The following is a 21,116-nucleotide window of genomic DNA, read 5'->3' on the forward strand; positions in this document are numbered from 1 at the left end:
AAGTTAGAATTAACAAATTCTGATAATGAATATTTTCACTACATTACTGACTTTAAAAAGCAGATTGTAGAGGGGTACCTGGGTGGCTCAGTGGTTGAGCGTTTGCCTTTAGCTTAGGGCATGATCCCAAGGTCCTGGGATCGAGTCCCACGTTGAATTCCACGTCAGGCTCCCTGCAGGGAGCCTCCTTCTCCCTCTGCCTATGTCTCTGCCTCTCTCTGGGTCTCATGAATGAATAAATAAAATCTTTAAAAAAAAAAAAAGCAGATTGTAGAAAATTGTGTATAGCCTGATCTCATTTTTAAAAACATATAAGGGTACACATCAAATTTTTAATACTAATTGTTGAAGCGAGCAGACTTTCACATTTTATTATTTATATATGTGACCTTTGAAGCAGATATAATTGTGTACTTACCTATGTGTACTCATACACAATTATAATAGGTAGGAATACAACACTTAGAAATGGAGAGGCCTTCAGGGCTCAGCCCCAGGCATTTACCTCACTCTTGTGGGTCACATTTCATTTACCATTTATATACCCACGACTTAGCCAGGATACATATCCAACTCAGTCACCTTAAGTGAAGCTTATTTAAGACTGAATGCATAGTCTTCTCCAAACTAGGTCTTTTCCAGTTTGTTCTCTCGGCTGGCAGCACCATCTATCCAGTTGTGGAAGCTGGAACCTAGGAGTCAGCCTCTATTTCATACACTTACCCTCCATCCCCTCCCCCAATTTCCCATATAGTAAATCAGTTAGCTGTCAACACCCACCCTAGACTATTCTACTGACTTCCCAGCTGGTCTCCACTGCAGTCATCTTGCCCTCCATCCAGTCCATCCTCCATACTGCAGACATAGTGTCTTCACAGCTTCTCTTTCATCACCTCCTATTTAAATCATCCTGTGGCTTCCTAGTACTCTGAGGACAGAAAACCAAATCCTGGCCCTACCTGGTCTAGCCACAGCCACCTTTTCCCATCCTGCCTTTTATCACTCCCGCTTCCTGTCAGGCTCTAGTATGCTGGCCTGTTTTTTTCAGTTCTTCAAATATGCTACACCATCTTTCACTCTAGGGCCACTTAACTTCTGTTATGTCTGCATTGCTCTTCTGTACCCTTGTACCTAGGTAACTGACATTTAGATCTCTGCTAATTGATGCTCCTCAGGGATGCCTCCCTTGTCCCCTAGACTGATTGCCCTTGATAAATGTTCTTAAAAGTCTATATTTGTTTCATTTAGACTATTTACTTTGGTTCACAGATGTTAATTAATTTGATTAGTATAACATTTTGTCTAGATTTTTAAGTTTTGTGTGGGCAAGACTATGGATTTTCTTTCAACCATATTCCTAGTGCCTAGTACCATAACTGGCTTATACACTTACAGGCAAGCAGTGAAAAAGAAAGGTGGTTTGGGGAGTTTCAAGTGGCTTGATACATATGGGATTTTGTGTAACTTAGGAAATGTGGAAGGAACTGAGGCTACACAGAGCATGTGAAATCATGGCTTTCAAACCATTTTGACCATGGTCCATGTTAAGAAATGCAGTTTATATGATGACTCAGTACGTAAGTGTGTTGTATGTGCATTTATAACAGATTTTATTTTTATTTTTTTAAAGATTTTATTAGAGCAGAAGGAGGAGCAGAGGGAGAGGGACAAGAGACTCCATGATCAGCACTGAGCCAAATGTAGGGTACGATCCCAGGACCCCCGAGATCATGACCCAGCCCGAGACCAAGAGTCAGTCGGTCATTTAAGCGACTTAGCCACCCAGGTGCCCCTATAACAGGTTTTATATACCAAGCTTAGCTGTTAGTTCATTGATATATTCTTTGTTTCTGTTGTCCGAATCACTGATTCCAACCACTAACTTGATTTCATAATCTCCTGATGGGTTGTGTCCTACAGTTAGAAACACCCAGATTTAAAGCTTTGGTTTTCAGGGTTTGACAGAACCTAGTAGGTCATTGCCATAAAAGAGCTGCAGGTGTCTGTGTATGAATGAGTGAATGAGTAGTTGGTGGGAAGGGGTTAGGATACCAAACTGGTGACTCTAGTTCTCATGCTGGTAACAGAATTGGTCTACAATGACCTGGTTTTTAATTCAAGCTTCCAGATAGCTCGCATACGGAGAAAGGGCTTCACTGCTTAATGGTGAGCTGGTGGCAAGGGGAACTGAACCACATACCTATTGCTATTCTCAAATACGGTGTTCAGAAATTTAGATTGGGGCACCTGGGTGGTTCAGTCAGTAGAACATGCAACTCTGGCTCTCCAGATGGGAAGTTCAAGCCCCACATTGGGTATGGAGCCTACTTTAAAAAATAATAATAAGGGACACAGAACATAAAGACTTCTAACTCTGGGAAATGAACTAGGGGTGGTGGAAGGGGAGGAGGGCGGGGGGTGGGGGTGAATGGGTGATAGGCACGGAGGGGGACACTTGACGGGATGAGCACTGGGTGTTATTCTGTATGTTGGTAAATTGAACACCAATAAAAATTAATTTATAAAAAAATAATAATAAAAAGATTCGGATTTTATGTCTTCTACAGTGAGGAATTCCTGAAGGATTTTAAGCAGTAAAGTGTTCTCATTAGATTGCTTTATAGCAAAATAACTGTGACTGAGTGGAGGCTTTTTTCCATTTATCATATACTTAGCACTTATTGAGCTGTGCAGATCTGTGAAGGCAGGGACCTTTTTGGTCTTATTCAGTGTTGTATCTTCAGTACCTATCACAGCATTGGATGTTTAGGAGGTGCTCAATGAGTAGGTGCTGGTAGGATGGATGGAACATTTGTGGTATGTCTGACACTGTGCTAAGCACCTAACATACATTATTTTCTTTATTCTTTTCAGCATTTTATGCATTAGAAAACAGGTTTGGAGAGGTTTTTATTTTGCTCAAAATCAAAAAGTCTCTGTGGCAGAGGTAGGGTAAATCTTGATTCTTTTCATCCCAGTGCACTGTTAGGAGCACAGGTTAGGGCGGCAGCTGATCTGGATTAATATTAGAGCTCTACCGCTCCTGAGCTGAGCAATGTTTAGAAATTTATTTAAGCCTCTATGCCTTAATGTCTTCATGGAGTTATTGGAAAGTTTAAATGAGATAAGGCCTGTGTGGTACTGAATACAATAAACCCTCAAATATTAGCAGTTTAATTAGTATTATTATGCCATGCTACCAATAGCCAAGGATATAGTTGTAGGAGTAGCATCCTGGAGTTGTTTTGGTGGTTATTGAAGTCAAAAGAAGGGTGAAGGGGTGGGGCGAGTAAGTGGATGTGTCATCTTTATTCCTTCAGGTGATGATAGGAGGTACACTTACGAAGTACTGCAGAATGAGCAGGAGACTAGTAGATGATAGACAGTGAGAAAGGGTAGAAAGTGTTGTAAGTGACCCTTTGAGGTCTTCCTTAAAGAAGGGGTGAATTCTACATGACTTAGGAAATGAAGCCATCTGGAGAAAATGATAGGGACATCCAACAGGACCACCCTAGTCTCAGTACACTGTAGTAGCAGGAGAACTATAGGAAGAACTGCAAAAGAGACTAGATTTCAGACAGTAAAATCTTTGAACAGCATATATTCACTTAGCAGGTAGCCTTGAGGCACTTAAGAAAGCCTGGGCACCATGCTAGCCACTCAGGATACAGTAGTAAATAGGACAAGATTCCCTGTAATCTTGGAGCTTACATTTATTTTTAGATAGTATTTGTAGAATGTAAAGACCAAGTAGTCACATGAAGGCCTTGATAGTTCTAGAGTATTAATCCAAAACAGTTTCTGCAAAAAAAAACAAAACAAAACAGTTTCTGCTCATTTCAAAGTTTTTGCAAAAGCCAAAGTTTTTGGGGTGGAGGGGGAAGGAAAAATTTGTGTTTTTCAAATGTTTTCACATCTGTCCCTAAACCAGGTCTTTTTAGGGGAATCCTTTAAAGATTCCCCTAAAGTCCTATAAAGAATCTTCTAAAATCCTATAAATAATTCCCATAAAGAATCCTCTGCCTTCAAGAAAATTCTTTTCAGGGTTTTGGAATGTAGACAACAACAAAACCTTACTGAGGCTGCAGCCCCTCATTCAGTTATGTATTTCCACTAGTTACCTGTGAATTGCAGTGACTGCCTGCTCAAACACTAGGTTCTGTGGTTCTGAGTCTGAACAATGGATCATTGAAGTACCAAAAAAGAGAAAGAAAAGGAAAAGCAACATGAATCAGGTCATGGAAACTGGAGTTGATGGAGAACATGTAAATCAGAAAGTCCCTGGAGAATGAGAAGCAGACACCCTTGAGGAAGTTAATGTGATGGAGGCAAACAGTGACTCCCACCTGCTTGAGTAAGAATGACTTTTCAGAAATTCTTCCAACAAAAAGCTAGCTTTTTTCATCTGTATTAAGATGCCATGGTATTTCATTGTCCAAAAAGCAAAAGATAGGGAGAAGTTGGTGGAATATTACTTAATGTATTTAAACATGTGAGTGTGTTACATAGCCTTCAATTACTAGTAGACTGCAGAGGCCAGGAAGGTTGCCAACTCACTCATCTGATCATTACTTATCTTGACCAAAGGCCCAGGAGAATATATACTGAAATAATAAAGCTTTCATTAGCATTTAATGCTTTTCCTTAAAGCCTTTATTTTAATACTATGAAATAAGATTTCAGACAATGTCATAATTACGATTTTCATAAAAAGAAACATTTAATACTATTTAAATATGTAATGACTCCCAGTGCTATCTGAATTAATTCACATCATAAACCCACTAAAGTGGGCTTTAATGTCTACTATGACCATGCTACCTTTACTTAACCTTAATATATAACACTATCAAGGCCAATTTATGAGCTGCACCAAAATAATTACTGATTTATTAGAATTGCATCTTATTAACCCAAAATGTTAACCTGGTTAATCATCTACCATATTTACTAGACTGGGCTCTGAATAACTGGCAGCTCTTTTCAAAACTCAAAATTTCCTGGAAAGATGAGTATTTGCCAACTTAAGGATGTTTTTAAGAATGTGCCATAGACTCCAAGAGCTACTCTAGAAGAGGAGTCCCAGAGATGTTTTAAGCATGAAAGCATTTTTGGAATAACTATTTAGTCTTTCAGGGTAAATATTTTGAATGGAAAAGTACTTAGATGGATAGGTTTTGATATATTTACTTGTAATTTTGGTCAAACTACTTCATAGTCACAAGTCCTAAAGAATTTTGACTGGACTAGCTCATTTGAGAACTCAGATATGTATCATGAAGGAAAATGGCTTGGCAAACCTGTTTCTTACAAGCAGCTACTCTTAGGAATCATCCCAGGGAACCTACTCTTTCTGAGATCCTTTGGTTTGTTTTTGAGCTCCCATTTAGATAAGTTAGAGAAAAAGAAAAAAGCTATAGTTACTGAGTTTAAACTATATGTCAGAATTTACCCCAAATAATATTTTACTCATCATAACAACCCTGTAAGATACACATTATCCCCATTTTACTGATGAGGAAACTTTTAGATAAAGTGGTTGCTAAGGTGACATGAATGTACATGGTTGGAAGCCTAGATCTTTTTAAAAAATATTTCAACATGTTTATTAATGATCATATGTTTAGTACTCGCTTTTTTGGAGGAAGCTTAAATTTTAAGTCTTATCTGACTCCAAAGGCTTAACAACTCACACATCACCACTTAACCTTCCTAGTCCATCAGATCCTAGGTAGTACACAGATACTTAAATAGTTCTCAACACTATGGAGGCCTCCAATGTCCATCCCCAGAGGCATCCTTCACATCCATCTGGCAGGTACCTGTTTCAGAAAAGTCTGAGCACTCTCTGCACAGATTTACAAAGGCGGAGGGAGATTAGGACACCCATTAAAATATTGGATGGGGAATAGGGGCTCTCCATCAAGCACCTTGCCTTTCTCACATACCCCCAAACCTAAGCCAGGCAGGATAATGGAGTGTGGTAGGCAGATAATAGATCCCCTATGCTTGCCCCCCACCAAATGTCTATGTCCTAATCCCTGGAAACTATCAATATATTATCTGGCAGGGAAGAATTAAAGCTGCAGATAGAACTAGGTTGCTAACCAACTGACCATACAATAAGGAAGAGGGTCCATTAAATGTGGAAGAGGGTAGCAGAGTGATGCAATGGGAGACGTACTGCTCGGTGCTCATCTGGACACGGAGCCTTAATCCCCTTCACCTGTTTCCCTCATCCCCCCACCTACTGCCCCTCTGCTAACCATCATTTCTCTATAAGTTAAGAGTCTGGGGGTTTTTTTGTTGTTCATTTCTTAGAAAACAAATATAAATGAAGTCATGTGGTTAAAAAAAGAAAAAAAAGAGGCCTCTTTTTTTTTTAGCAACTAGGTTGCTAACCAACTGACCATACAGTAAGGAAGAGGGTCCATTAAATGTGGAAGAGGGTAGCAGAGTGATGTAATGGGAGAAAGAATGACCCTTGGTGACCTTGAAGATAGAAGGGGCCACAAGCCAAGAAATGTGGGCAGCCTCCAGAAGTTGGAAAAGGTTAAAAAAGAAAATCTAGAGCCTCTAGAAAGGAACACAGCTCTGCTGACAGTTCAGTTTCATACTTCTGATCTGCAGAATTTTAAGATAACAAACTTGGGTTGTTTTTAGCTGCTAGGTTTGTGGTAGTTTGTTAACATCTGTAATAGCAAACTAATACAAAGGCCATCCTCACTTCTTAAAGGTCTGGCTTGCCTCCAGCACAAGAACTTGTGGGTGGAAAGGAGCCAACATCAACCCGAGTGTCAGTAGGCACTTGGCCAGGATAGCACTGGTGAAGACGTGGGCCAGAAGGGAGGCCTGGGAGGAAGTGCAACTCTTTGGCCGCAGGTATGACGGGGATCCATGGATTGAGCTCCAGCCTCCAATCTGCTGTTCACTTTTTGCAGGTCACTTCATGTTGTTGAAGTGTGTGGCCTCATTTGTTAAGTATGGACAGTTATATTTGCTCTGCCTGCAATGTGTCGTGAGGACAGAAAGAGTGAGTACCAGAGAGCATACTCATTGCTGTTGCACACATTATCAGTTCTAGGGAGTGAATGATAGAGTTAGTACCTCAGTACTATGGAAGAAGTTTGATACACTCCCGTTATTTTTGAGAATAAGCATGTCACTTTCAACATTTACTTCTAAATTTGCAGCTAACAAGAAAATGCAGTTAAACCAAACAACTCCTTGACTCAAAGGTCAATTGATGTTTAGCTGTATTTCATGTAATCATACCATGTTAGACTCAAAGGTCAATTGATGTTTAGCTGTATTTCATGTAATCATACCATGTTAGACACAAAGAGGACCTCAATGATCACCTCGTCCTTTTTGCAGACAAAGAGGCAGGTTCAGGTGTGGAAAGTAAGAAGTTCAGACCTTTAGAAATAGAATTTCCTGTTGAGTGGCTGCAAAACAAAAGCCTAGTCTTTATGAATCCCTTCTAAGATGTTAAAGACATGGGCAGCTATTTAAAGTAGAAAGTCAGCCCAAACCAGCTTCTCCCTCTCCAGCTCCAGGGATGACAACTTAGGTGTGGTATATAAAGGGCTCTAGCTGTTTCACCATTGGTTGTCAGTACCCTGCTTTGCTTCCCCCTCCTCTCTGCCAAATCTTAACTTAAAGAAATGACTGATCACTTTACATCATGGCAGAAGTCCAGGAGTTGGGTTCAGGGCATTCTGCATCCCCATACCAGCCATCCACCTCACCACTGTGTGTTTGCTCTCAAAGGCAACATGTGAGTGGTTCTGTTAGGAAGCCTGATCACATAAGTCAGGGAAGCCCTGCTGATCTAGGTGAGGTGTGTCACTGTCACCCTTCAGCAATGACCATTCTCTGTGAGTCAGCTGTGTCACAGGCAGAGAGGCCAGGGCAGTCCCTGTAATCCACCTTGACTGTCACCCATCAGCAGTGACAACAACTCTATGAGCCGACTGTGTCATAGTTAGACCATTACAGTACCTAGAACTTACCTCTATGCTTTCTGGAGGCCAGCTTGGCTTATTGGTCCTGACAGCCCTTGTGCTTTGACAGATGAGCCAGCAGAAGTCCTCAAGGCCAAAGAGGCCAATATCTGTTGAAATTGGAGTCAGGTGAACCACCATAGCCATATCTCCTGAGAGTGGGCAAGTCACTCTGGGGCTCATTTTTCTCTTCTATCAAATGATAGTGTTAGACTGGACAAGGGCTGCATTTCTCTCTAGGCTTTTCCAAAAATGGGGATTACATCAGTCCTTGTGTTGGAGGTCTTGTATATTTTAACTAAGAAAGTGGAATGCTGATGGTCAAGAGTTCTCATTTGAGAAATGTAAATTTTATTTTTGATTATAAAAGTAATTCATGCTTGGTATAAAAAAGTACAACAATGCAGAAGTATATAAAGCAGAAAGTAAAATCTCTTCCCTTAACTCCCTCCCACAGCGAGCACTAAGTTACCAGTTAGGCGAATTGTTCCCCCTGTCCCCTAAACAGAGGCTATTGGTGCTCCCATTGGCCATCTTTCTTGAAGAGCAGTTGAGATTCTAAAAGTTGATCTTTGCTGATATTAATGGTTTTAACAGTTGGTGAAATAGAATAACATTTGTAGAAGGTTTCTTCTAAAAAGTTCAGATTCTTCTTACAGCCCAAGTTATACATCCACATGAAGAAGTTATATTTCAATACTTAATTGAAATAACATATTAGGATAATGTAAAGATTGTAAAAGACAAAAGAATAAAATACATTAAAATATTTATAGAAGTTTTACTAAGGTGACAGGACTTTGGGGGATGTGTTTCTGATTTCTTCCTAGATTTAGGCATTGCATTTGTGTTACTTGTGTAATGAAAAAACATTTTAAGAAAAGCATTTCTTGATAATGACTTACTAGTAATGACATACTAGTTTGGATTCAAACCAAACAGTGTAATAACAGACACTTACTAAATCTTTATTGACTAAACAGCTTAAAAAATTATTACTGCTATTTCCTTCTAGGCTATTTTTTTTCTGCTATGAATTCTACACAGAATCAATGATAAATGAATAATTATATTAATAACTAACTTGTAAAAATCTTCAAGTGAGTACAACGTCTCAAATATTTATTGAGCAGCTATTATATGCAAAGCACTGTGGGAATAGGATAACCCAAAGGCTCAGGGTCTGGCAGGAGAAGGAAGACGAGAACCCATATAGCCTATTCTTATCTATGCCAGATGGCCTGTTCTAAGGGTTATGAGATACAAAATGCTAGGAGTCCAGAGAAGTAAAGAATTATCTCTCAATTAGGAGAAATTAAGGAGGAATGCCTGGGTGGTTCAGTGGTTGGGCATGTCTTCAGCTCAGGGCGTGATCCCAGAGTCCCGGGACTGAGTCCTGCATCGGGCTCCTTGCATGGAGCCTGCCTCTCCCTCTGCCTGTGTCTGCTTCTCTCTGTGTGTGTCTCATGAATAAATAAATAAAATCTTTAAAAGGGGGGGAGGGGAAATCAAGGAAGGCCTCAAGCAGGCAATTGAATTTGAGCTTGGTCTTTGAAAATGGGTAGAATTTTTCACATTCAGAGATTGAAGGGACATTTTAAGTGGAAGGAAAACAAATGCATAGAGATGCCAAGACCAGGGCATGTCAGGAAGAATGGGGAGTCCAGTTGGGATGGGGCATATAGTAAATGTAGGGGAAGGGACAGATGAGACTGGTAGCAGTGTGGGGGCACTTGGATGACAGGCTACAAAGTCAAAGACTATAGGTGATGGGTGACCTTGGGGGGCCTCTGAGCAGGAATTATGATATAATCAGTGTTGGCTTAGAAGAATTCCTTTAGTTGAGTGTTAAGAATGGATAGTTGGGGAAGACAAGGATGGGAAGATGAACCCCAGATGAATGATAAATGAGGCCTGAGCTTGGCAGGTGGCATTAGAAGGAAGACCGTGTGATGCTCTGTAGAAACAGACTCAGTAAATCAGGGCCTATGATTCAGTGACATGAGTTCAAATCCCATTCTACCTCATTACTTAACTCCCTGAGCTTATCTCTTCCTCTACAAAATGGGCATAGGATTAATTATGTCGTGGCGTTGCTGCATGGTAGGCAGTTATTCTTGTAAAGCATTTGGCACATGGTGAATGCTTAGTGCATAATGTCTCTGACAATATTACCTGGAATGAGAGTTAGGGAGGAAACTGGTGTGTCAGGTCAGTGACTAGCAAGGGAAGACAGTACAGCAGGTAGGACCAGTGCTTCTGGAGATAGAGACTGGATTTGGATCCCAGTGCTACTGTTTACCAGCTGTGATCTTGTACCGGCTATTTAACCCCTTTCTATCTCAGTTTCTGTAGCTGTAAATGGGCATAGTATTAATACCTCCTCAGGGAGCTATGAGAATAAAGTGAGATAATGCATGGGCATTATGTACCTATATATTTTAAGAGCCCAGTAACTGTTGTTAGGTAAGAGGGGGGGATGTGGAACAGAACAGATTTGCCATTTCCATCAGCAGTAACAGGATATACAAGTAGAGGTGGAGACATACAGTAGAGGTTGGACCTGAAGAACTGGGAAGAACACTGGAGGTAGGAGTCACTGGCACAGAGTAGGTGAGTCAAGAGTGAGTACATAAACTGGCTTAAGGAAACAATCGGACAGACCCAGAATAATGGGCATTCTATAAGGCAGATGGCTGGGACTCTCAAAAATGTCATGGAAAAAAAAAAGGAAGCTGTTCTAGACTAAAAGAGACAAAGTCATAATCAAAAAGCAATGTATGAACCGTGATTGGACCCTTTTGTTTTGTTTTTTTTTAGAAAAGATTAAGACATTTCTGAGACAACTGGGGAATTTTAGAGGCTAAAGGGATATAAATACTTATGGATGAAGTGCCCTGCATGTTTGGGGTAGAGGGCCGAAAAAGCAACTAAGGCAAGATGTTAATAACTGCTCAGTCTAGTTGGAGGGTAGTTGGAGGCTGAAAATAAATAGTCAATTCAGCTTCTTAAGGGTCCAGGGTAGGATGGGAAGCTGACCACGAGGGGAAGGACTGAAGTCTGGAAGGAAGGATAGGGCAAGGGTAACGGGGCTCCCCTTGGGAGAGCTGGAGCTCTCCCCTTGTTCACTTGAGGGCAGCCAGGCTGGGGGAGTCTTTTTAGTGCCAGGGGAGACCTGGTGCTGTGGAGGAAGAGCAGCAGCCTGGGGAGAGGGAAGGAGGAAGTCAGAGGAAAGGAGAAACCCTAATGGAGCAAAGGTCCAGTAAAGGTGGAAGCGGAATGGATGAACACCGAGAAAGGTGGAAGTGGCCTCCGATGGGAGGGATGCTTTCCTTCTACTGTGGCCTAGAAGTGAGGAGGGTGGAGATGTGGGGAACCCAGGTTTCCTTCCTAACAGTGAGGGATGAGGTCATATTTTTCTAAAAGGAAGTGAGGCAGGGAAGCCAGGCAACTCCCCACAGCTGCCTCTGGGTTTGAAATGCAAAGGAAACAGCTGGGGGGACTCAGGGTGCACGAGGTGCGGTCTGCAGGCTGGGGGGCGGGGGCGACAGGGGAGGCGCTGGGGAGGGCCAAGAGCAGCTGTGGAGGCGAAAGGGCCGCCTTTTCAGAGCTTCGTGCTGGGCAAGCCAACTCACCGGAGATTTACTCAGTAGGAAATGAGTAGAGCCCTTCTTGGGTGAACGCTGTACCGTCCTTTCCATGCACCGTGCACCCTGGCTGGCGAGGACTGTGGTTTGTCTTTGGTCCCGAAGGAGGCTTCTGCCTTCCCGACATCACCACCAGGTACAAGGCTCCGGGTGACGTAGGCCAGCGAGCGGCTGGAGCGGTCATTGCAGGGGCAGCCAAGGCAGGCGCTGGCGCCCCGGGGGTGGGGGGCGGCCCTACAGCAGCAGGACCCCGGCGCCCGGGGAGCCGTCCGCGTGCCCCCCGGGCTCTCCCTTGGGCGGGGGCGGGCCGGGGGCGGCGGCTAGCGCGGCTTCGCGGCGGCCCAGGTCCCGCAGCCGCGCCCGCAGCGCCTCGGCGTCGGCCCGCAGCTGCCGGCGCTCCTGGGCCGCGGCGCGCTCCTCCTGCTGCAGCGCGCGGCGCCTCCGCTCCAGGGCGCGCTGGGCCCGCCCCACGGCCGCCTCGCGCCGCGCCAGCTCCCGCTCCCGCACGCGGCAGCGCTCGGCCAGCGCGCCCATCTGCTCCAGCAGGCGCGCCCAGTCGCCCTCGGCGGCCGCGGGGGGCCCGGGGGGCGGCGGCGGGGGGCGCGCGGCGCTCTTCTGCAGCTCCGGCCGGTGCGCGCCCTCGAGGTGCCGCCACAGCGCCGCGGCGCCCGCGTGGAAGCCCGGGCTCACCTGCTCCCCGCACAGCCGGCAGGTGGCCCACTGGCCGGCCGCGCGGCCCGGGCGCGCCGCGGCCAGGTGGAAGTAGCCCCAGGCCTCGCAGGACGGCGCCCCCCGGCGGCCGGGACCCGGGGTGTCCATGGGCGCCGCCGGCAGCTCGTCAGTCCGCATCGCCGCGCCCGCGTCCCGAGGGAGAAAGGCGGGGAGGCCGGCCTGGGGCCGCGGGCGCTGCTGGGGCTGCGGGCCGGGCGCCAACGGCTGCCCCCGCCCCGCCCCGCCCCGCAGCCAGGGGTTGCTCCGGTACCAAGTGGTGGGCAGGTGCGGCGCCTGGACGGGCCGCCTCCGCTCGCCTTCAGGACGGTGGTCCTCTTCTCCGAAGAGCAAAGCTCCCTTTGCTGTCCTGCTCCCCGTGCTGCACAACAAACTAGCAAGAAACCGAAAAGAAAGCCTTGGCAATGAAGAATTCGCTTCTCAAACCTCAGGGTGTAGGTCCCAGTGGTGAACAGCCTTTCAAAAACCTTTCTACGAGGGAATTTTTTTCAAAATTCAAGTTTTGTTTTGTGAATTTATTTATTTTAAGGATTTTATTTATTTATTCATGAGACCCACAGAGAGAGGCAGAGACCCAGGCAGAGGGAGAAGTAGGTTCCCTGTGGGGAGCCCCATGTGGGACTCATCCTGGGACCTGGGGTCAGGCCCTGAGCCAAAGGCAGACGCTCAACCACTGAGCCTCCCGGGCACTCTCTTTTGTGAATTTAAAAAGAATGTCCTTATGAGGAAAATGGCAGTACTAAAAACCACTGAAACGTTTTAAAAATATACATATTTAGGAAAAGAAACATACAAAGCAGTGTTGCAAATTTTTACCGTTAAATTAGATGGTAGGCCACGTCCTGTGGGCCTCGAGGGTCCCTCTCACTGCATCAGGGTTTCCAGCCAATGTCGGTTCTCAGGTGGAAACACAGCAGCATGAATCCTGAGTTCTAAAGAACCATCAGCAGTGCTAGAAGTAAATGCAGAGGACAGGCAGTGAGTAAAAGAAATTCAGTAAACACCCCCTAAACACACACTAGAAATACAGGCTAGTGCCATATTATTATTATTATTTTTTAAGATTTTATTTATTCATGAGAGACACACAGAGACAGACAGAGACACAGGCAGAGGGAGAAGCAGGCTCCAATGCCAGGAGCCTGATGTGGGACTCAATCCCGGGTCCCCAGGATCAAACCCTGGGCTGAAGGCGGCGCTAAACTGCTGAGCCACCGGGGCTGCCCCACCATATTATTCTAGTGTTCATTTTTTTTTTCTGGCCCTGTCATAGATGCTCCAGTTATAAAGCAAATAAAATAAGTTTTCTGTACTGCTCATCCCAACACACTGGTCCCCTCTATATATTTAAAAGATGAAAAGCTTCATCAATGCATTTAATTAAGAAGGAAAATAAAAGCGATAGCTTCTTGCTCTGTCCAACAAATATCTGTGGTTGAAAGGATCCGAACACAACCCAGTGACTATCATTGCAGTGTCTTTCCTATTAAAACAGTTTGTCACAGCAATAAGCTGTCAAACAAGGGGAGATAAAAAAAGTGAAGTTTATTCCTCAGGAAGTAACTTCCCAAAGGACCAAATGTGTGATTCTAAAACAAACTTGTTTTGAAAATTTAAAAATAATAAGAAAACATACGGTAGGCTTGGAGCTCTTCTGAGAACTTATTTCAGGGGGCAGATCAAGGCTATGCTGCATAGTGAGATAGCCAGTGTCCACTTGTACTGTCAGGTTTTGAAGCAGCAGCAGTGGAGGTGATAAAGTTCCAGAATCTTTTTTTGTTAAACATAACAGGGAATGATGGAAGACACAGTTGGGAACAGAAAAAATAAGTTGTGATAGTAATAGTAGTGTTTAGTGTAAGCTTTTATTTCAATTGCTAAGAGTCTTGTTACAGTTACATTAAAGTTTTCTAAATCTCATTTTCCCCCTACCAAGCTGTTCTAGTTAGGATCGGGCATGACATTTAACATATCACTCATATTTTTTAAAAAAATAACAAATTTACCAAAATCATCAAAAAAGACAAGTACCAGTCCTCTTCTAACAAAAGAAATCGCTATTTACATATCTTGTGACACAACTGGCATTGATTTGAATAGTTACTTATGAAGGCCAATTAGTATAAAAAGTCTTTAGAAATTAAAGGCTAGATTTCCTCTAAGAGATTAACTAAATCCCTGAGGTCCCCAAAGCGGGAGTAACAGGATGAGGAGAGTCACAGACCATTTTCAAGGATATTTTTTTTTTTATGCTTAGCAAACGTCATGGTTATGTAACATTATGGTTAGTACACAGACCACATTTTAGTATTAGAAATTGTTTCTGGTAACCAAAGTTTACCTAAATTTTTTTCTATTTTAAGAATTTCATTTTTTCTACATTAGAATCCTCTTTACAGAGTTCCTTTTTTTATTACTAGTTATATTCAAAAGTGGAAAAGATAGTATTATGAATCCTTGTATTTTTTATAAATTAAGAGATTCAAAGGTTTTCTGTAATATCAAGACTATTGCTTTGCATTCTGATACGCTTTGTTGAGCTGGGGGTTGAAGACTATATATAAGCTTCAGATTCACTTACCGTGCCAGAGTCTGAGAGTGATCATTCCTGCTGTGCCCCTAAAAGTGCCAGGGGTAACCAATTACTGTCATGCTTTACTTCCCTGCAAGATGTCTCTGGGTTTCTTCAAAATCTGGGATGCCCAGAGGAGTGCCACATACATGAATGCCATTTATTGTAACAGTGAAGGTGGAAACAAGAGTGAGAAGCAGTGATTTTGATGTCTTAATCCTTCAGACTTAGTGGACTGCATCATCTGAGCCAGGGACACGCAGCGGCACCGTAAATGTTGGCCAGCACAGCACTGCCCCTCCAAGGGTGGCAGAGGGACATCCTCCGCCTTGGCAGGCCTTCACTCTCGGAGGTCTTAACCGGTGGAAGACAGCACAGCACTGGGCTGCCTCACCTTCTCAGTCCTCCGCACACAGCTACATTCTGGCTCAGTATAATCTTCTGTTCAGACTGAGTATCTGAATGGTGACCAGCAGTCTGTGGCCACAGGTCAGAACAGCCTATCTAGCTCTGCTCAACAATCCCTGGGCGTGTTTCAGCCGTCCCGACAATCTCCTAGCCCGCCACGTTGGCTTGGGAGAAAAGTCTCGTACCTTCAGCCACAGCCCTGATACACAAAGAGCTCTCACAGACTGACAAGAAAAAGACAAACAACTCAACAGAAAAATGGGCCAGAAATATGAGTAGGCAGGTGACCTAAGAACAAAGTCATCAGATGGACAAGAAATTTGTGAAAAGATTCACATCACTTATTTGGGGGAAGTGCTATTAAAGTAATAGTAAGGTCTCATTTTAGATCCATTACACTAACAAAAACGAAGAGGTCTGTCAGCCAAAGCTAGAAGGGAGGCAAAGAAAGGGAGACGTTCATGCATTACTAGTGGAGATGTGAAGGCTATTTTAGGAAAGCAATCTGGCAATTTCTGCTAATTAAAAATAGATATAACGGGGCATCCCATTCCTGGGAATCCATTCTGTAGGACTAAAAGTACTCATACATAAAGTAATATGTATTAAGATGTTTATTACAGGATTATCTGGGATGGCAAAAAACTGGATACATGGGAATGCCCGTCAGCTGGAAAACGGTTGCGTAAATAATGCGTGTTCATGCCTGGGAATATTGTGCAGCCATTAAAAAGGATGGATTGGAGCTCTGCTAGAAGTCCTAGAGGGATTCCTGGAGGAACTCTTCAAGGAGAAAAGCCACATGCAGAAACCTATGTATAATGTGATGTCATTATTATTAAATAATATACAAATATATGTAGGATATATATGAAGAAAAATAAGGAGGAAGATACACTGTTGGTTGAAGGACTGGTGACTGGTGTGAAAGGAGAACGAGGAGAGGTAAACAAAAAAGGGAGAGAAGAAAGGTATTACGAGAGCATGCACATTTGAAGCTACATTTAGATAAGCTCTGTATACGGCAGGTGTGCACATATGTGGGGAAGGAGATGCAGTGGTTCAGGTCAGGCGGTGGTGTAATGAATCAGGAGAGCCAGACAAGGGTGATGAGCTGAGAGTGAGTCTCACCACCGCCAACAGCCTGGCACCACCAGAAGTCAGAACCAGCAGAATCAAGAGAGCCTGGAAGAACCAAGAAATGGTAATCAGTAGAATCAGAAGTCTGGAGGAGCTAGACGGATCAAACTCCTTTAAAAAGGGAAGATTTTTGCAGCAAACTCATATTTTCCAGATGCCGACCCTTCGTGTCCGCCTACATCAGAAAGGTAGCCGCCAGGGCAGGTTCTGCCTGACTGATCTCCGAACGTACTAGACATCCTCGACGGGCGAACCAGGAAGAGCTGAGCGGACCTGCACTGGTCGAGACCTCATCTCACTGGTGTGCTCATGGACTGATAGTGCATTTGGTTCATTAGCTTACCCTATTGTATCTTGTTTGTTTTGCGACTTTTATATTGTACTTTGTGTGTCGTGTGTGAAGCCAAGTTAAATGCATAGTGAAATGTCATTGAATTTGGAATTCTGAGCCTTTTACAATTATGTTAACGTTGCTTTATGATTAGATAAAGCTGACATGGAAAGACACAACCTGTGTACATGTATTCATAGAGTAGCTCCTGACAATGTAAATACAAAGTAATTTTATAAAACAGTCCTCAGGTGAGTGAGCTCAGGTTGGCTAGGCAGTCTTAACTATGGGGACCATAAGGGACAGTCCCTTGGGGCATAGTGTGCTGCCATCTGGCCCTGGAGGGAACCCAGTGTGGGAGGTTGCTCAGCGCAGGCGGCACTCAAGGGATGTTGCATTCAATGCAATGAATTTGACGCTACTTTTTTCAGACCCAGCTCACCAAGTCCCAACCTCTCCATCTGTCAAGGAAAATGTTAAAATTTTCTACCTCTACACCTGTGGCTGAAATCAAATAATGCAAATGATCTCACTGTTGGACTCTCCAGTGCTGTATAACATCAGGGCACGAACAAAAAGAAGCTACCAGTATTTACTGCTCAAACATACCCATTAAGATCTTAGTGGCCAAAGGCAATGTTATTTCTCTCTTTGACACTGGTATTCAATAGAGTAGGTAAAGCTGGAAGAATTCTTGAGGGTTTATGAAAATAGAAAGCAAAAGGAGATCCCTGGGTGGCTCAGCGGTTAATGCCTGCCTTTGGCCCAGGGCCTGATCTTGGAGACCAGGGATCGAGTCCCTCATCAGGCTCCCTGCATGTAACCTGCTTCCCCCTCTGCCTGTGTCTCTGCCTCTCTCTCTCTGTGTCTCATGAATAAATAAAATCTTTAAAAAAAAAAAAGCAAAAAAGAATCACAGATCCATCTTCCCTCCCCAAATTTATTTTCACTTTGTAAATTGACCTTTATATAAAATAGGTTGCTCCTCTCTCTTGGGTAGAAAATGGTGGGGAGGTCTGATTATCTGGAGCCCTGTGATACGCATTTCATCCTTACCTAGTAACCAACGAAAATGCACACCTATTACCTCTATGGTTAGCTAACATGAAGAAAATGAAAAGTTAAGAGCTCCCTTAATTTTTTTCTTAAGCAGTTTTTAAATTACCAGAAAGGTGCCAATGAATGTGATTATTTTGCTTACAACCCATTCCCTGTATCCACTCTCATTCAGATTGCTCATTGTGCACCTGCTCAGGGTCAGACAGGGGCTTGCTGCCCAGGATGCCAGTGGGAGAACCGCATATTCCATCCTTCCAGAAGCTCACCGACTGGTTGGAGATACACTGCTGGCAATAATTCTGATACACATGGTAAAGATCAGATTGTCAGATTAAAACCCAGATTCCTCAGTATCCTCTCCCCGAATACCAACATTGAGAATAAGGGAGATCAAAACCAGGATGAATAATCTGTGTAAATATGGGTGTATATACATAAAATACGTGACTGTCCCATTAAGAATCATCTCATGAAATACCCATAGAAGTGAATTTTATTATTTTATACTTCTGTTTGAACACATACACAGTATTAGGCAGGTGAAAGGCCAAAAAAACAGGCAATGTTCTCAAAAGAGAACAGCAAATGAGGGACAGCTCTGTTTGTCCTTCCACAGCCAGGTTGGGTCACCTCTGAGGGATTAATCTGGCAGATTACAAATAAATATATGTAAGCGGACCCTGGATCTTGGGTAAGGAATTCACACTAATGCAAAATCCCACAGACTTGTGTGGAATCACTGAAATCATTTTCATTTGCTTCATCCACCAGTAACTTAAAGCAGAACATAATTAAATAATTAGCTTTGACAATTGAAATATCAAAGAAACCACAATTCATTCACCTTTTACTTTCCATCTCTGTTGAAATATTAGTTTACTAACCATGGATTAATCTATTTATAAACAGATCTGGGTGATTAAGAAAATTAGTCTGGGGGCACCTGAGTGGCTCAGTCAGTTGAGCATCTGCCTTTAGCTCAGGTCATGATCCCAGAGTCCTGGGATCCCAGTCCCACCTCTGGTTCCTGCTCAACAGGGAGCCTGCTTCTCCCTCTCCCCCTGCGTGCAGCTCCCCCTGCTTATACATGCACGCTCTCTCTCAAATAATCTTTTTAAAAAGAAAAATTAGTCTGATTCCAGACTAATTCACCAGGCTGAAAACTTAGGTAAAGTTAAAAAGCAAGTAAAAATGCTTCCAAACTGTGAAGTGTGGATACTTAGCTCAGGCAATAAAGGGGTAAGTGTGAAAATATTTAGATAAAGGTTACACATGGATTGTAGAAAATGTGTAGGACCCACAGCTAATTGTATGGTGAGTCAGAGAGGTCTTCTGAATGTCTTAGGCCAAACTCTACCATTAGCTATAAGGTCAGATGTATTCTCTTAATGCATTTCTAAAAATGAATAGTGGACCTTTATTTTAGGCCTACTTTACTTTAATACATATATTCCTAAAAAAGAAGGGTGTTGATCCATTTTGTCTTGCAAAATGCACACTTTAGTATGAGTTAGAGGAATTTAAAGCTGCCCTACTTTCAAGTCCTTTGTAATACAAGGAATTTTTAATTGAGAATTATCTTGTTTTGCCTCTTAGCCACTTGACACATTGTTGCATATTTGTCCTTTGCCTCAATTCAGTTTTGTCCAAAAAGGGTGTAGGAATAATATACTAGTGCAAAATGCATAAAATAACTTACCTAATTATGTCCATTTATTAAGCTTTTTGTACAATAGCTTTTGGGTTTTTTCTTTAAATAGCTTTTGTTAAACACCATATCATTAGAAGTTTGGACGGTAGTTACGTTTTCTTTTTTTTTTTTTTTAACGTTTTCTTTCAAGAAAGGAAAAATTTTGCTCGGTAAACTTGGCACGTTTGGCTACGGGGAGTAGTTAGAGCAAAGGGCTCCTCTGCTCCGAGAGGATCGGAAAATTCTTTTGTTTGAGCGCCATGGAGATGGGGGCGGGGATTCTTGTCGGAGGTTCGGCTCCCTTTTGGCTTCTCCTCCAAAACCAAAAACGTTCAGAAAGTTTCGGAGAAAGACCGCACTGCAGGGCACCCAGCCATTTGCCCCGTTAAAAGTCTGACTGCAAAAAGGCCATTTTACCAGGAGAGCAGATGATTTCCGATATTCCCAGTAACTTTTTGGAAAGGAGACCCGGAGAAGGAGCAGGAGCGAGGCGCTGAAAGCCGCTGCACGGCGCCCTCCCGCCCAGCCGGGGCCACCTGCGGCCGCCGCTGCCGACCCCGAGCTCGGCGGCCGCCCGGGCACCGCGGCGCCCCCCGCCCCCCGCCCGGACCGGTCCCCACCCCCTCTCCGCTCCCCGCCGCCCTGTCCCCATCCCCCCGCCCCCCGCCCGGGGCCGGTCCCTACCCCCTCCTTCCGCTCCCCGCCGCCCGGGGCCGGTCCCCATCCCCCAACCCCCCATCATCCCGGGGACGATCCCCATCACCCCACCCCCCGCCCGGGGCCGGTCCGCATCCCCCACCCTCCCGGGGACGGTCCCCAACCCCCAATCCCCCCGCCGCCCGGGGCCGGTCTCTACTCCCTCCTTCCGCTCCCCGCCCCCTGGGGCCGGTCCCCATCCCCCCGGCCGGTGTGCGCGGCCTGACCCGGCCCGGCCCGCCCGGCCTCCCGCCAGCGCGCACTCACCGCGGCGCCCCCGGAGCGTGGCGGCGGCCGGGGGGCGGGCCGGGGGCGGGGCGGGGGGCGGGGGTCGCCGGTCCCTGCCGGGGCCTAGCGGACCTACCGTCCCGAGCGGAGCCCCGGGCGCGCGCCTCCCTTAAGTTCCCGCGTCCGCGGAGAGCCGGGGCGGGCCGCGCGGGCGGACCTGCACTTGCCGAGGGCCGGCACTGGCGCAGCGCTTTAGCGCCTTTTAAAAATGCGTGTTTCTAGTTTAACTGCGGCAGGAACCGTCCGAGGCCCGGGGCCGGGGCCGCGAGTCCCGGGCTGCAGGCTCCGCGCGCGACCGTGCGGGGCCGCGCCGCCGGCCTCCCGCGGGCCGAAGGAGGCTGTTCCGGGAGGGCGCGGCCGCCCACCGCCAGCCGGGAGGGAGCGAGGGAGGGAGCCCCGGGCTGCACACACCCCGCGGGCTGGCTCCGCGCTGCCCCCGCGCGGGCGAGCGACTCGCCGGGTCGGGGACGCGTTAGGGCTCTCGCGCTCCGCGGCGCCCGCCCCACACCCCCCGCCCCGCACACCCGGCGCTGCCCACGTGCCAGCGGCC

General features: G+C 45.2%; 2 protein-coding genes and 1 non-coding gene across 15 annotated transcripts in view; 1 reads left to right on the plus strand and 2 right to left on the minus strand.

Moving 5' to 3' along the window:
- The window catches only part of AGGF1 (angiogenic factor with G-patch and FHA domains 1), a 113,780-nt gene that overhangs the window by 37,792 nt on the left and 54,872 nt on the right, over positions 1 to 21,116 (plus strand). The window contains exon 15 of one of the 6 annotated variants that reach the window (XM_055342272.1): positions 16,657 to 17,773. The exons of 3 other annotated variants lie outside the window; for them this stretch is intronic. The gene's annotated coding sequence lies outside the window, so the exon portion shown is untranslated. Of the gene's footprint in view, positions 1 to 4,156; positions 4,179 to 6,736; positions 6,884 to 16,656; positions 17,774 to 21,116 lie in introns of those variants that run through there. 2 more of the 6 variants (XM_055342271.1, XM_055342276.1) reach the window with 2 other exon arrangements.
- ZBED3 (zinc finger BED-type containing 3) lies at positions 7,174 to 20,915 on the minus strand. 8 transcript variants are annotated; one of them, XM_055342281.1, is made up of 4 exons: positions 20,643 to 20,915; positions 17,797 to 18,191; positions 13,199 to 13,334; positions 8,335 to 12,755 (listed from the first exon to the last, which is right to left on the minus strand). In XM_055342281.1, exon 4 carries the CDS (start codon positions 12,500 to 12,502, stop codon positions 11,888 to 11,890), a length of 615 nt encoding a protein of 204 aa, XP_055198256.1. In that variant the 5' UTR covers positions 12,503 to 12,755; positions 13,199 to 13,334; positions 17,797 to 18,191; positions 20,643 to 20,915; the 3' UTR covers positions 8,335 to 11,887. The 8 variants fall into 8 exon arrangements, 7 of the variants coding, with proteins under 7 accessions (XP_055198256.1, XP_055198258.1, XP_055198261.1 ...); XR_008666747.1 differs by lacking the exons at positions 17,797 to 18,191; positions 20,643 to 20,915 and adding an exon at positions 7,174 to 8,116 and having other exon boundaries at positions 11,642 to 12,755; positions 13,199 to 16,650; XM_055342283.1 differs by lacking the exon at positions 17,797 to 18,191.
- Positions 15,226 to 15,363, minus strand: LOC129521105 (small nucleolar RNA SNORA47). The gene has a single exon (XR_008666762.1). It is a non-coding gene; the product is annotated as a small nucleolar RNA SNORA47 (small nucleolar RNA).

The sequence above is a fragment of the Nyctereutes procyonoides genome, unplaced genomic scaffold (assembly GCF_905146905.1).
Source record: "Nyctereutes procyonoides isolate TBG_1078 unplaced genomic scaffold, NYPRO_anot_genome, whole genome shotgun sequence".
Lineage (NCBI taxonomy): Eukaryota > Metazoa > Chordata > Mammalia > Carnivora > Canidae > Nyctereutes > Nyctereutes procyonoides.

Excerpts from the sequence above, each read along its gene's own strand:
- ZBED3 (XM_055342283.1), bottom strand. The coding sequence starts at position 12,502 with ATGCGGACTGACGAGCTGCCGGCGGCGCCCATGGACACCCCGGGTCCC.